Source organism: Odontesthes bonariensis, chromosome 7, assembly GCF_027942865.1.
Source record: "Odontesthes bonariensis isolate fOdoBon6 chromosome 7, fOdoBon6.hap1, whole genome shotgun sequence".
Lineage (NCBI taxonomy): Eukaryota > Metazoa > Chordata > Actinopteri > Atheriniformes > Atherinopsidae > Odontesthes > Odontesthes bonariensis.
The window spans coordinates 39094262-39108085 of NC_134512.1; the positions used below are offsets into that span (position 1 = coordinate 39094262).

Consider the following 13824-nt stretch of genomic DNA (forward strand, 5'->3'; position numbering starts at 1 on the left):
GAGAGAAGCTGTGCAGCTCTGTCCTCAGCTCTCAGCTCCCAGTCCTCCAGCCTGACACAACTGGACCTGAGTAACAACAACCTGCAGGATTCAGGAGTGAAGCAGCTGTCTGATGGACTGAAGAGTCCAAACTGTGAGCTGGAAGCTCTCAGGTCAGGATTCTCTGCTGTTTCAGCTTCATACAGTCTCTGTGATGCAATAACATCTGTTACATTTCCAGAGATGTATAAAATCACAAAGTAAAATATCTCCAGACCTGTGTCACTTTCCTCTGATCTGATCTGCACACACACATACACACACACACACACACACACACACACACACACACACACACACACACACACACACACACATATGAACTCTGGCTGAAACATTTATTTATAACCTTTGAAATAGACATAAAAAACAACTATTTTCAGGTTAAATCAGTCGCTGCAGCTGTGAAGATGCCGTCTACAGATGCTGGCCTGATGCCCAGATGTTTGATAATCATGAGGGGAAATAATTTCCTGTTATCCTTTGAAAACAAGCTCAGTTAAGCCAGTTCAGGACATAAACTAACATGTTATGATGAAAAACCAGCTTTGATTTGTGAACAATATGAGATAATCATTCATTTTCAGACAGCAGCATTCAAGAATCACTTCAAGCACGACTGTTTTCAGCCTCTGTGCCTCAACACCTCTGACAGGAAGCTGTAATACAGCAACAGTCAAAGGTTTGGACACACCCACTGATTCAAAATGAATGAGGAGGTCAGTCCAAACTCTGAAGTGGTCCCTACGATAAACAGAAATAAAGTTCAGTCCTTTGTGCAACTGACAAGAAGAAGACGAGTGTTGGGTGAAATAAAGATGTTCCACCTTGTGTTTCTTCTCCTGGTTGAAACCCGGCCGTCGTCCTTCTCCTTGATGTTCCTGTTGTTTGGATCCAGGTGCTGCAGAGACTCTTAATCCTTCTCTCAGTTCAGACTGCAGTTCTGTCAGCTCATGTGGGGAATGCTGCCACCTGCTGCTGTAGTTAGGAACTGCACCTCACATCGGTGCATCTTCTCTACAGATCAGCTGCACTAAAATGACACAAAACAGTCGCAGCAAAGTAACAGATTACATGTCACACACTGACAGGAAGAGATTCACAGATGTGCAAAACACATTTCACATGTAAAAATGGATCCACAACCTTTTACATGCCACTCTGCATGTGTTTTTGTTTCATGTTAAAGCATCAATCTGCACATATTAATCTGTAGTTTTACACAAGCCTTTATGAATCACAAATAAAATGTTCTTCAGCATCGGGAGATATTTGTGACTGATGGGAGACATTTACAGAATCTCTCCTGTGGATTACTAATTAAAATGCTTTAAAAAACTGCCATATAAAATCAAAGAATTAAACTATACTGTATATCAACAAATTCAGCAGCTCCTAAGTAGAAGCTAGAAAGATGCTCTGCCCGTCCATAAAAAGTCTTTCTAATATGCTGTTTATCATCAAATGCTTCAAATAGGAGCTAAAAGTGAGGAAGATATCTTGGTTTCTCAGAGCAACTTAATGTGATGTTTCCAAGGATTGTCTCTAAGATGACATTAAATGTGACTAAGTTTTAACACTAATGTTATTTAATATCTTCTCCTCAGACTGAGCGGCTGTAACCTCTCAGAGAGAAGCTGTGCAGCTCTGTCCTCAGCTCTCAGCTCCCAGTCCTCCAGCCTGACACAACTGGACCTGAGTAACAACAACCTGCAGGATTCAGGAGTGAAGCAGCTGTCTGATGGACTGAAGAGTCCAAACTGTGAGCTGGAAGCTCTCAGGTCAGGATTCTCTGCTGTTTCAGCTTCATACAGTCTCTGTGATGCAGTAACATCTGTTATTATGTTATTATTATCTGTTCTAACAGCAGCTGTGTTGCTCTGTGTCTGCAGCCTGTCAGGCTGTCTGATCACAGAGGAAGGCTGTGCTTCTCTGGCTGAAGCTGTGACCTCCAACCCCTCCCATCTGAGAGAGCTGGACCTGAGCTACAACCATCCAGGAGCCTCAGGAGGGAAGCTGCTGAGGGCTGCACTGAAGGATCCACACAAACTCAGGTATGGAGAGGCCTGCTGCAGCCTCACAGTGTCTGACAGAGGAGGAAGAGCAGGGAACATGTTCTCTGTGCTGCACTCAGCCCTGTGCTTCTGCTTCCTGCTGAGTGTTACATGAACAATCACACATGTAGGAGCCTGTTTCCTTTGCTCAGCAGAAACACTGGTTGGACAGAAACAGCAGGTGTTTGAGCTCTCCAAGGAGAACATCTGCAGGAACAACAGTGAGAAGTGTCTGTTGGTCAGAGTTTCTTCAGTTTGGTCTGAGGGGTGTTACTAGATGTTTGTTACCTGGATTTAAATGGGATGATTTGGTGAAGGATAGAAAGGAAATGTTCATTATACAACTGCAATAGTGCCTGTGGTTCAAAGTGGGCTGAGGACGCAGAATTAAATGCGTTGCAAAATGTAAATGCAGAGTCAGCACTGAAAATGTGAGAGTGTAAGGTGTGACCTTTGGAGTGTGTAGCCTCTTTCACTGACTGAGGTTAAAAGAGTGGATCAGATGTAAAAGCTTTAGGGCCGACAGAAGGTTGCAGCTCTGACTCAGATCAGGAGCAGATGGCTGAAAGAAGCAGTTTGTTGGTGTCAGTGCTGATCAGACAGCTTTCATTCTAGTTTCCAGATGCTCCATTCCAGTGGATGTGTCCAGATGTTGGACTGTTCCTTTCTCAGTGTAGAACAGTGTGTGTGAGAGCCATGTAATGTCCATGTTTGCATTAGAGCTGCACCGATCCGCTTTTTTCACCTCCGATACCGATATCTGAGGTTTAGTATTGGCAGATACCAATCCGATACGATACAGAAAAAAAGCGCAGAATTATGGTAGCAAACGGTAAGTTTCATTGTGTGGAAAAGACTGGGATCATTCTTTTGGGCAAGGCAACATCAGACTTGACTTAAACATTTCTTTCCTATTTTTTAAAAAAACACATAAACAATGATGAGTGATACTTTTGGACGCCGTGTTCCCTTGCCCGGACGCGGGTCACCGGGGCCTCCCCCTGGAGCCAGGCCCAGGGGTGGGGCCCGCCGGCGAGCGCCTGGTGGCCGAGTCTATGCCCGTGGGGCTCGGGCTGTGCCCGACCGAGAAAGAACGAACACGGGTCCCCCTTCCTACGAGCTCACCACCCGTGGGAGGGGCCATGGGGGTCGGATGCAATGTGAGCTGGGCGGCAGCCGAAGGCGGGGACCTTGGCGGTCTGATCCTCGGCTACTGAAGCTGGCTCTTGGGACGTGGAACGTCACCTCTCTGCTGGGGAAGGAGCCTGAGCTGGTGCGCGAGGCTGAGCGGTTCCGGCTAGATATAGTCGGACTCACCTCGACGCATGGCTTGGGCTCCGGAACCAGCCTCCTCCAGAGGGGTTGGACTCTCTTCCACTCTGGAGTTGCCCGCGGTGAGAGGCGTAGAGCAGGTATGGGCATACTTATTGCCCCCCGGCTGTGCGCCTGTACATTGGGGTTCACCCCGGTAGACGAGAGGGTAGTCTCCCTCCGCCTTAGGGTGGGGGGACGGGTCCTGACTGTTGTTTGTGCTTATGCACCGAACGGCAGTTCAGAGTACCCACCCTTTTTGGAGTCCCTGGAGGAGGCACTAGAGAGTGCTCCTCCGGGAGACTCCCTCGTCCTGCTGGGAGACTTCAATGCTCACGTGGGCAATGACAGTGAGACCTGGAGGGGCGTGATTGGGAGGAACGGCCCCCCCGATCTGAATCAGAGTGGTGTTTTGTTGTTGGACTTCTGTGCTCGTCACGGACTGTCCATAACGAACACCATGTTCAGGCATAAGGGTGTCCATATGTGCACTTGGCACCAGGACACCCTAGGCCGCAGCTCGATGATCGACTTTGTAGTCGTATCATCGGTCTTGCGGCCGTATGTCCTGGACACTCGGGTGAAGAGAGGGGCGGAGCTGTCAACTGATCACCACCTGGTGGTGAGTTGGCTCCGCTGGTGGGGGAGGAAGCCGGTCAGACCTGGTAGGCCCAAACGTATTGTGAGGGTCTGTTGGGAACGGCTGGTGGAATCCCCTGTAAGGAGGAGTTTCAACTCCCACAGAGCTCCGGCAGAGCTTCAGCCATGTCCCGGGGGAGGTGGGGGACATTGAGCCCGAATGGGCCATGTTCCGTGCCTCCATTGTTGAGGCGGCCGACCGTAGCTGTGGCCGCAAGGTGGTCGGTGCCTGTCGTGGCGGCAATCCCCGAACCCACTGGTGGACCCCAGTGGTGAGGGAGGCCGTCAAGCTGAAGAAGGAGTCCTATCGGGCCTTTTTGGCCAGTGGGACTCTGGAAGCAGCTGATGGGTATCGACAGGCCAAGCGGAACGCAGCCTCGGCGGTTGCTGAGGCAAAAACTCGGGCTTGGGAGGAGTTCGGGGAGGCCATGGAGAACGATTTCCGGACGGCCTCGAGGAGATTCTGGTCCACCATCCGGCGGCTCAGGGGGGGGAAGCGGTGCACCGTCAACACCGTGTATGGTGAGGGCGGGGCTCTGCTGACCTCAACTAGGGACGTTGTGAGTCGGTGGGGGGAATACTTCGAGGGCCTCCTCAATCCTACCGACACGCCTTCCGATGAGGAAGCAGAGTTGGGGAGCTCGGACGTGGGACCTCCCATTTCTGGGGCTGAGGTTGCCGAGGTGGTCAAAAAACTCCTTGGTGGCATGGCCCCGGGGGTGGATGAGGTCCGTCCTGAGTTCCTCAAGGCTCTGGATGTTGTGGGGCTGTCTTGGTTGACAAGCCTCTGCAGCATCGCGTGGACATCGGGGGCAGTGCCTCTGGACTGGCACATCGGGGTGGTGGTCCCCCTCTTTAAAAAGGGGGACCGGAGGGTGTGTTCCAACTATAGGGGGATCACACTCCTCAGCCTCCCTGGTAAGGTCTTTTCGGGGGTACTGGAGAGGAGGATCCGCCGGATAGTCGAATCTCGGATTCAGGAGGTGCAGTGAGGTTTTCGTCCTGGCCGTGGAACAGTGGACCAGCTCTATACCCTCCGCAGGATCCTGGAGGGAGCATGGGAGTTCGCCCAACCGGTCTACATGTGTTTTGTGGACTTGGAGAAGGCGTTCGACCGTGTCCCTCGGGGACTCTTGTGGGGGGTGCTCCGGGAGTATGGAGTGCCGGACTCCTTGATATGGGCTGTTCGGTCCCTGTATGACCGGTGTCAGAGTTTGGTCCGCATTGCCGGCAGTAAGTCGGACATGTTTCCTGTGAGGGTTGGACTCCGTCAGGGCTGCCCTTTGTCACCGATTCTGTTCATAATTTTTATGGACAGAATTTCTAGGCGCAGCCAGGGCGTCGAGGGAGTCCGGTTTGGCGACCTCAGAATTGGGTCTCTGCTTTTTGCGGACGATTTGGTTCTGTTGGCGTCGTCGGGCCGTGACCTTCAGCTCTCACTGGAGCGGTTCGCAGCCGAGTGTGAAGCGGCTGGGATGAGAATCAGCACCTCCAAATCTGAGACCATGGTCCTCAGCCGGAAAAGGGTGGAATGCCCTCTTCGGGTCGGGAATGAGATCCTTCCCCAAGTGGAGGAGTTCAAGTATCTCGGGGTCTTGTTCACGAGTGAGGGACGAATGGAGCAGGAGATTGACAGACAGATCGGTGCGGCGTCTGCAGTGATGCGGGCTCTGCACCGGCCCGTCGTGGTGAAGAAGGAGCTGAGCCAGAAGGCCAAGCTCTCGATTTACCGGTCAGTCTATGTTCCTACCCTCACCTATGGTCACGAGCTGTGGGTAGTGACCGAAAGAACGAGATCGCGAATACAAGCGGCCGAAATGAGTTTCCTCCGCAGGGTGTCTGGGCTCTCCCTTAGAGATAGGGTGAGAAGCTCGGTCATCCGGGAGGGGCTCGGAGTAGAACCGCTGCTCCTCCGCATCGAGAGGAGTCAGATGAGGTGGCTCGGGCATCTGGTGAGGATGCCTCCTGGACGCCTCCCCGGTGAGGTGTTCCGGGCCCGTCCCACTGGGAGGAGGCCCCGGGGAAGACCCAGGACACGTTGGAGAGACTATGTCTCTCGGCTGGCCTGGGAACGCCTCGGGGTCCCCCCAGAAGAGCTGGAGGAAGTGGCTGGGGACAGGGACGTCTGGGTCCCTCTGCATGAGCTGCTGCCCCCGCGACCCGATCCCCGGACCAGCGGAAGATAATGGATGGATGGATGGATAAACAGATATAAATGTACTGAATAATTTATTTATTTAATAATTGTGCACCAGTAAAACTATCTCAACCATAAAAATATAACAAGTGTAACTGGTTCGGTCAGTGCAATTAGGGATTATAATAAAGGAGCTGAAATTGAGAAAAAACAAAACAGCTTCATTAGCTTGGTTCTTAGACTTTCAAAATAAATAGCAATCAGCTCTTTTTATAGTTTAGTGCAAATAGGATTTAAACATCCATTACAAAAGCATCTGAACAAAACAATAGCTTCTCCAGTTTGGTAAAAACTAAAAAAAAAAAAGAAATCAGTGGTAGTACCAATTTAACAAGTTTTTCACCACTAGAGGGCGCAGAAGGCAGTTGGATAAATGCCAATGCTGGACAGGACAAGGGGGGCAAATAAAATAATTAAAATTAAAAACTAAAAATAGCAGCTGATATGGATCGGCTCATTGGCACCGATACCCGATGTCGAATTTTCACAGATATCGGTACCGTTATCCGATCCAAATATCGGATCAGTTTATCCCATGTTTGATGCTGAAAGAGACGGTGCTGCTCTGACCCCCCTCCTCCTTTCAGGGTGGAGCCTGCTGGAGAACGATGGCTGACACCAGGGCTGAGGAAGTGTGAGTGTGTTCTTCATCTGATTCATGACATCCAGCCATCTTCACACTGTCACATCACTCATTGATCACAGTGAACAGATGATGGATCAATAACTGCAGCTGGACTGTGTTTGTTCTCTCCATCAGATTCCTGCCAACTCACAATCGACACAAACACAGTGAACAGAAACCTGAAACTGTCTGACAGCAACAGGGAGGTGACACGTGTGAAGGAGGTTCAGTCATATCCTGATCATCCAGACAGGTTTTATGGCTGGCCTCAGCTGCTGTGTAGAAATGTTCTGACTGGTCGCTGTTACTGGGAGGTCGAGTGGAGAGGAGAGGTTGATATATCAGTGAGTTACAGAGGAATCAGCAGGAGAGGAGGAGGCAGTGTGTTTGGAAGGAACGATCAGTCCTGGAGTCTGTTCTGCTCTGATGGAGGTAAATACTCTGTCAGGCACAATAAGAGAGAAACACCCATCTCCTCCTCCTCCTCCTCCTCCTCTGTCTGTAACAGAGCAGCAGTGTATGTGGACCGTCCTGCTGGCACTCTGTCCTTCTACAGAGTCTCCTCTGACACACTGATCCACCTCCACACCTTCAGCACCACATTCACTGAAGAACCTCTGCATCCTGGATTTGGGCTCTGGTTTCCTGGTTCCTGGTTGTCTCTGTGCTGAGTACACAGAGTGTCCTCCTGTCAGAGAATCCCTGCTGAACAGATAGTTCAGTCTGTTCATGTCTGTCTCTTTCACTCAGAAACACCTTTTCAGATTCATGGACTCAGTCAGTTTCTGTTTGAAACTCTTCTGAATGATTCCTTGGAAACTTCTTCCTCTTCCGGCCCTTTAAAGATGGAAGCTGCCATTCTTCCAGGATGTTGTTTTTCTGTGTGTTTCCAGTCAAAGCTTCACACTGAGTATCAGCAGGTTGTGTTTCTCTGCAGCTCACTTCAGCTGAGCCCATTCAGCTGATGTCAGCTGCAGTTAGTTTGCTGCACATGTGACAAACTGTGACATCAGAGAGGAATCACTGAGCTGCATCAGCCCAGATGAATTCCAACCTGCTGACAGATCTTCACTGATTCTGCTGCAATGAGCAGAAGTCTGGTGAGCAGCCGGGGTTCATCCTGATGTTTCTTCACTTTCACTTCCTGTTAGATGATGAAAGGACACCTGGACTGGAGCTGCTTTCTGATGCAGAATGTTGCTGAATGTTGCTGTTGAACGCTCACACAGAGGACTGAAATGATCCTTTACAAACAACATTTGCATGAGCATGAGGGCCTGCCCACAGAGTTTAAAGGAGGCGCTGCCACACTCCTCACTTTGGATCACCTCTTCCTCCCGGCTGGAGAGGGAGAGGAGAAGAGCCCAGCAGCATCCTTTCTTTAACTCAGAGCAGCTTTTTGTCCCCCAGCAGCCACCGTCCTGTTTCTACACACTTTAACAGAACACAACACAGCGGCGGCTCCTCCATAGGGGCGATTTGTGCACTACCAAACACAGAGTTTTTTTATTTTTTTTTATTTAGTTGCTAAGGCGGGACTGATCTACTGTAGGCAAACTGGTTGTATATGTCATTGTCCAATCAGATTAAGGTCGCGCCTGGTGTTGCTACGCCCATTTTGTGCGATTTCTGTCAGGGTCGAATTTGCACCAGGAAGCTCCCATTGACATGAATGGGACCTCGGTTTTTTTCAAAAATCCTGCTCCCAATGCATTTTCTATGAGGGTTTATGTGCTCGCACAAACGACGCACAACGTGCTTTCGTCATATGTCTGCTGCGCGGGACCATGAACATTCTACTTGTTTGTTTTTGTTGTTCATTGTGGTTTTCAATAAAGAAAAAAAAAAAAAAAACATTCTATGAAGAAGATGGCGAGTGTCGAGTGCAACAACACGGTAGTGTTTCTGACAGAAGTTCCCTTTAGTCGTCGTTCTAATGCGGAGAAGGAAGTTTGGAAGAATTTTGCGGGATTTTCGGGCTCGCCTTGCGAGGCAAAGATGAAACCCAGGGCTCCACCAACCCTGCTATTTTTCCAGGTAGTATTTGATGTAGCTAAATAACTTACCCTTTTGTGCTCAATCATTGACTTGTAATGATTTAAATCTTTTATATAATGTTGACAACGATAGCAGAATGTATAATGACACATTCATTGTTAATGGTGCAGTATTATATTTAAAAAAGAGAGAAATCTCACAAAAGTAAGCTGCACTTAACCATGTTTGACAACTGGTTATGCTTTTCTAAGTCATATTTTCCAAAACTTCAATAAACAGTTGACTTGGATTTATATGTTGTCATTTTAATTACATTTTTTAGAATGAAAATTGAATGAATCTTATCATTAAGAGCTTATGTGTTTACTTATTTCATAGAATCCTGGAACAATATGAGGAAAATAAATAAATAATGATTAAGGTGTAATATTAACTGATTGGCAAATTATGCAAAAAATAACAAAAAATTATTTCAAATTGTTACAATAAATTATGCTACCTAGACAAATATACCTCAGTCCTATGGACTTTTATGGTACTTATGGACATAACGGGGGAAATTGCAGTCACTTTGGTTATTTGGAAGACCAAATAACCCCTCGACTCTGCGTTGTGTTTATTTAAGGAAGACAAGGAGTTTCTGGACGATTGGACATTTTATTTCCTGTGTGGGAGCATAACAGGTTTGCATCAGTGCAATCGGTTCAGCTTCGCACAGCACACTCTGATTCAGCTTTCACAGACTGGAAATTGCACTGCCTAAAAAAAATGTCAGGAGCCGCCACTGACACAACATCTGCTTTGGATTGAAAGTTCCTGATGTTCAGCATCAGAATCCTGCCAGTGTTTCACTGTTAGTCTGTTTGGCTCATTCTGTCTTTATTTGGACTTTCTGTTATTTTCACCTGGTGAATTATTGATTGAATTCTAGATTTTTCATCTCAGAAATGGGACTTTTTGCCTCATTATTCATCACAATGTTAATTTTTTAATATTTTTATCTGATTATTTTATTCATTAAAGTTCAAAGTTTGTGAAATTTTGTCTCAGATGTTTTCTCTCATTTTTCTCAGTCGTGTCTGACTTTTTATCAGAAAATATTGAGTATTTATCTGAATATATTTAGGTATTAGATTTTTATTTTAGATTTTTATAATAACAAAAGTATTTTATAAAAATCTAAATTTTAAGGCAACAGTAAGAATGAATATTTAATGTTGGACAAACAGGACATCAGCAGGTCGACTGATGTTTCTGTAAAATCACTGATACGTTCACTAACTCAACTATATCATCATTCACACATGAATTCAGGACGCTGCTTTTACACAATGTATTTTTCCCAGAAAACATCCTGGTGGAACCTGGACTGCTTGTGTGGAGTCCCGTCAGGTCAGTAGGTCCTTCAATGTGGCCCAGGATGGATTTGTGTTCACACTGTTCTGAGAATGTGGACACAAGTGTCACAGAGCACCTCTGAATGTGGTCTGAGCCATCGGATCTGAATGCGTTCACACCTGTATTTAGTGCTGTCCACCTGTGATCGGATCAGCCGGGACTCCTGTCAGCAGCAGGCGTGAACAGTCTCTGTGTTCATTACAGCCACATCGTGCAGTTTGTGGTTTCACCACCAGAGGGCGACAGAAAACATGCATTAAAGGGGAAGTTCGGTTTTTTTAAACCTGGACCTTATTTCCGGCATGAAATACGTTCATCTACTCACTGATAACAGTTTGGTGAAAGTTTGCATCCTTCAGAGGAATGAATGAATGAACGCGACCATTCATTGGTCTTAAAGTATTGGTGAAATAAAGACATTAGGCCTTATTTAGAGGCTGTATTGTCTCTGCCCTGTTCTCTCCCGTTATATGGATATACGCGGATCTCAGTGATCTAAATAGCATCCTGTTATTGGTGAGTAGATGAATGTATTTTATGCCAGAAATAAAGTCCAGCTTTAAAAAACTTCCCCTTTAACATTACATCGTAAAAAGAATGTATTTCAGCCCCAAACGTGATGTTTTCTGACCCTAACCCAGAGATTTTTCCTGAACTTGTTTTGTTTCTTGAAAGAAATGCTTGAACATTATTTTTTTGTCTGCTGTTGAAATGTTAAGTAGTCATTCTTTTTGCTGCAGCTCTTTTTAGTTTTAAATTCACAGAGAATAATAAATACTAAATGAATGAAGAATAAAATCAGATGAAATATGAACAAGTTGGACCTTCATGTAGAAACACGTCCGCATCCAGTTTAAACATTTCTCAGCCTTTGTGTTCCACCTGTTTGTGGGAGTCTCCATCCTCTGTGATGTTAAATAACTCAGTGTGCATAAATACATCATTCTCAGATTAAACCTTATCAGCAGGAATCTTGTGTCGGCCTCCTAAATGTACAGTTCATCCTATGTATTCCACATACAACAGAAAATGAATCCTCCCATAGAAAGTAATGAATTCCCTCCCATAAACGTATTGTCATGCAACTCCAAAACATATTTGTGGTTTGGTTCCACGTGCTTACACAATCTCCAGCCTGCCTTTTGGTTCAGCAGAAATAAATGTGTATGTTTTAATAAACGTGCCTCTCTCCATGCAGGATTGAGTTGTGGATGGTTGTTGCTCAGGCCTCGCCTTCGCCTGTCGCCCGGCTGATATTGCACCCGACCTTGAATATCCTTCCCTCGGTTGGTGAGCCAATGTGAGGGTGTTCTCCTGTTTCTTCTTAGGCGCTTGCCGGCGAACCCAGGCCTGGCTCCGTGGGGTTGCCCCAGTTTCCCTTTTCCAGGGGAGGTGACTCTCTTACACTGTGCTGACGTCTTTGAATGGCTCTCAGTCTGAGCCCTTTCCAGAGACCAGTCTGCCATGGGAGACTCTATCAGGGACTAAGACCCTGGACAACACAGCTTGTAGGGTTATGTGGATACACAAACCCTTCCACGACATTAAGGTAACGATTCTACGGAGGGGATGCATTTTGGGATACATTTCCTACACTGTGATGGAATGGAATGTGAAGCACCTTAAAACTCTCGGTAGCTCAGGTGTAAAATAATAATTGTTAAAGTATAATGAAGTGACATAAAGCAATAACACAATTAATCAAATTAATCTGAAAAGATGGTGTTTATTCACTGAAAAGTATGAACATCTGTAGCGCATCAGGTAGAATAATAGTGAACAGTATTTTACTTTGCATCCATGTTTTCCTGGTTGAAAACTATCAACTGTCCTGGGGTCCGTTTCACAAAGCAGGTTCAGCAAACTCTGAGTTACGAGGTTCCTCATTCTGATCATGTTTTACACTATAAAATAAGGAGGAGCTGGCCCTAAGCAGAATATTCTTTTTTAAGCCTATTCATATGTCAGGTTCAAATACCTACAATTTCATAAAGAAGAGAGAGAGAGACGTTATAGGACTTTTAACTCATGAGGAGAGCCTTCACAGCTTCTTCCTGATCAACTCTGACCATCTCCTCACGCCTCCTCTATTTTATTCAGAAGTGGGTGTGTACAACAACTCTCAACTGAGAGGAAAGGGGGTGTCACGTTTCAGGCCGCATTCCTAACAAGGAATTTACGACCTTAACACAAATGAACATGGCACACTTTTCTTACAACTCTTGATCGATACAAAAACAGAGTATATATGGGATCACAAAACAATACATGTATTTACAACTCAACATCATACAAATATTTATTTGTCTTTTATGTCTTTTTTTTCTTAAAATTCTGATGGTGACGCTCAAAAAGATAATTGTCTGTAAATGCAAAAACATCTATGATGGTCTGATAATCATCTCAGACGAATATTTATTTCTCTGCGCAGTAATGCTGCTCCTTCATCCACGGGATCGTTGTCTAAAGGACATGTTGGTGAAAACAGTCGCCTCCTGCTGTGCCTGATGGACTTCTAGAAGTAGAAGAACTCGCTCTGCTGACTGAATGAATGAGGAAATCAGATGGCTGAAAGAGGGCGGAGACAGAGATAAACTCCAGGTTCACTGAATAAAACCTGGTCCCGACCAGGTTAGGTTCATAGAGTCTGTTACTATGGTTACTGACTGAGAGCTTAAGTTACCTCTCTTTGTGAAACAGGCTAGAGTTACCCCTCTTTCTCGGGGTTGAGTTACCTCGAAAAAAAAAGGAAAGAATGACATGAAATAATGTAAAATTTAAAATATTTATGAATATAAAAAGACAGTTATTCAAAGATTATGAAATAAAAAGAAAATTGAAAAGAGAAGAATAAATTATAATATAATGAAATAAAATTTGAAATCTGAAAATAAAGGACAAACTGATGCAGGGATAGAACAAAGAAATAAAAATCATGACGAGAAAAAGGAACGAAATGAAAACAAATCAAAAGGAAATAAACTGAAATGTATTAAAATGAAGACGATCTGACAACAAAATATTAAAATGCATCAAAATCATCAAATAGTCAGACTAAATAAAGATAAATACAAATAAAAAGTCAGTAAAAACTTCTACTATCATTGTATGGATGTATTTACAGTAGATGTTATCATTAATATTGTTTCTAAATGTCATGGTGAGACTGTTTAGACTTTTAAGACAAAAAAGTTTTTTCCAGCCATCACACGCGCCCATGATGCACAGCGGTGGGTATTTAAAGCAAAAACTATTTAATTCATTCAATATAAACACAAGAAACTTGTGCTAAAGAAAATAAAAAATAAAATAAAATAAAATAAAGGACCAGACTCAGTGAATAATTCCCTACACTCCGTATTATATAGATCAATGAGCAGTGCTGACCAACATATCATTGGGGTCATCAGGTGGGAACCTCCTTTCATCAGTGTTTCGTCTAGTTGGGCCCACGACACCTCCAGGAGGCTAGACAATGACCACTGGCGTCCCAGAGTCACCCCCCTAATGCCAGCCAACACTGCTCCTCACACCACAACGACCATAATCTACCTCAGCCTCTC

General features: G+C 45.6%; 1 protein-coding gene across 1 annotated transcript; it reads left to right on the top strand.

The window, feature by feature from the left end:
- Nucleotides 1-222: 222 nt before the first annotated feature.
- On the top strand, nt 223-8311 carry LOC142384917 (stonustoxin subunit alpha-like). Its single transcript, XM_075471223.1, has 4 exons — nt 223-239; nt 1932-2093; nt 6828-6874; nt 7001-8311. Exons 1-4 carry the CDS (start codon nt 223-225, stop codon nt 7534-7536), a joined length of 762 nt encoding a protein of 253 aa, XP_075327338.1. The 3' UTR covers nt 7537-8311.
- Nucleotides 8312-13824: the final 5513 nt, after the last annotated feature.

Bases quoted from the DNA above. Each gene is read 5' to 3' on its own strand.
- LOC142384917 (XM_075471223.1), top strand. The intron at 2,094-6,827 runs GTATGGAGAGGC...TCCTCCTTTCAG, and splicing joins AAGGATCCACACAAACTCAG to GGTGGAGCCTGCTGGAGAAC. The intron at 6,875-7,000 runs GTGAGTGTGTTC...TCTCTCCATCAG, and splicing joins GACACCAGGGCTGAGGAAGT to ATTCCTGCCAACTCACAATC.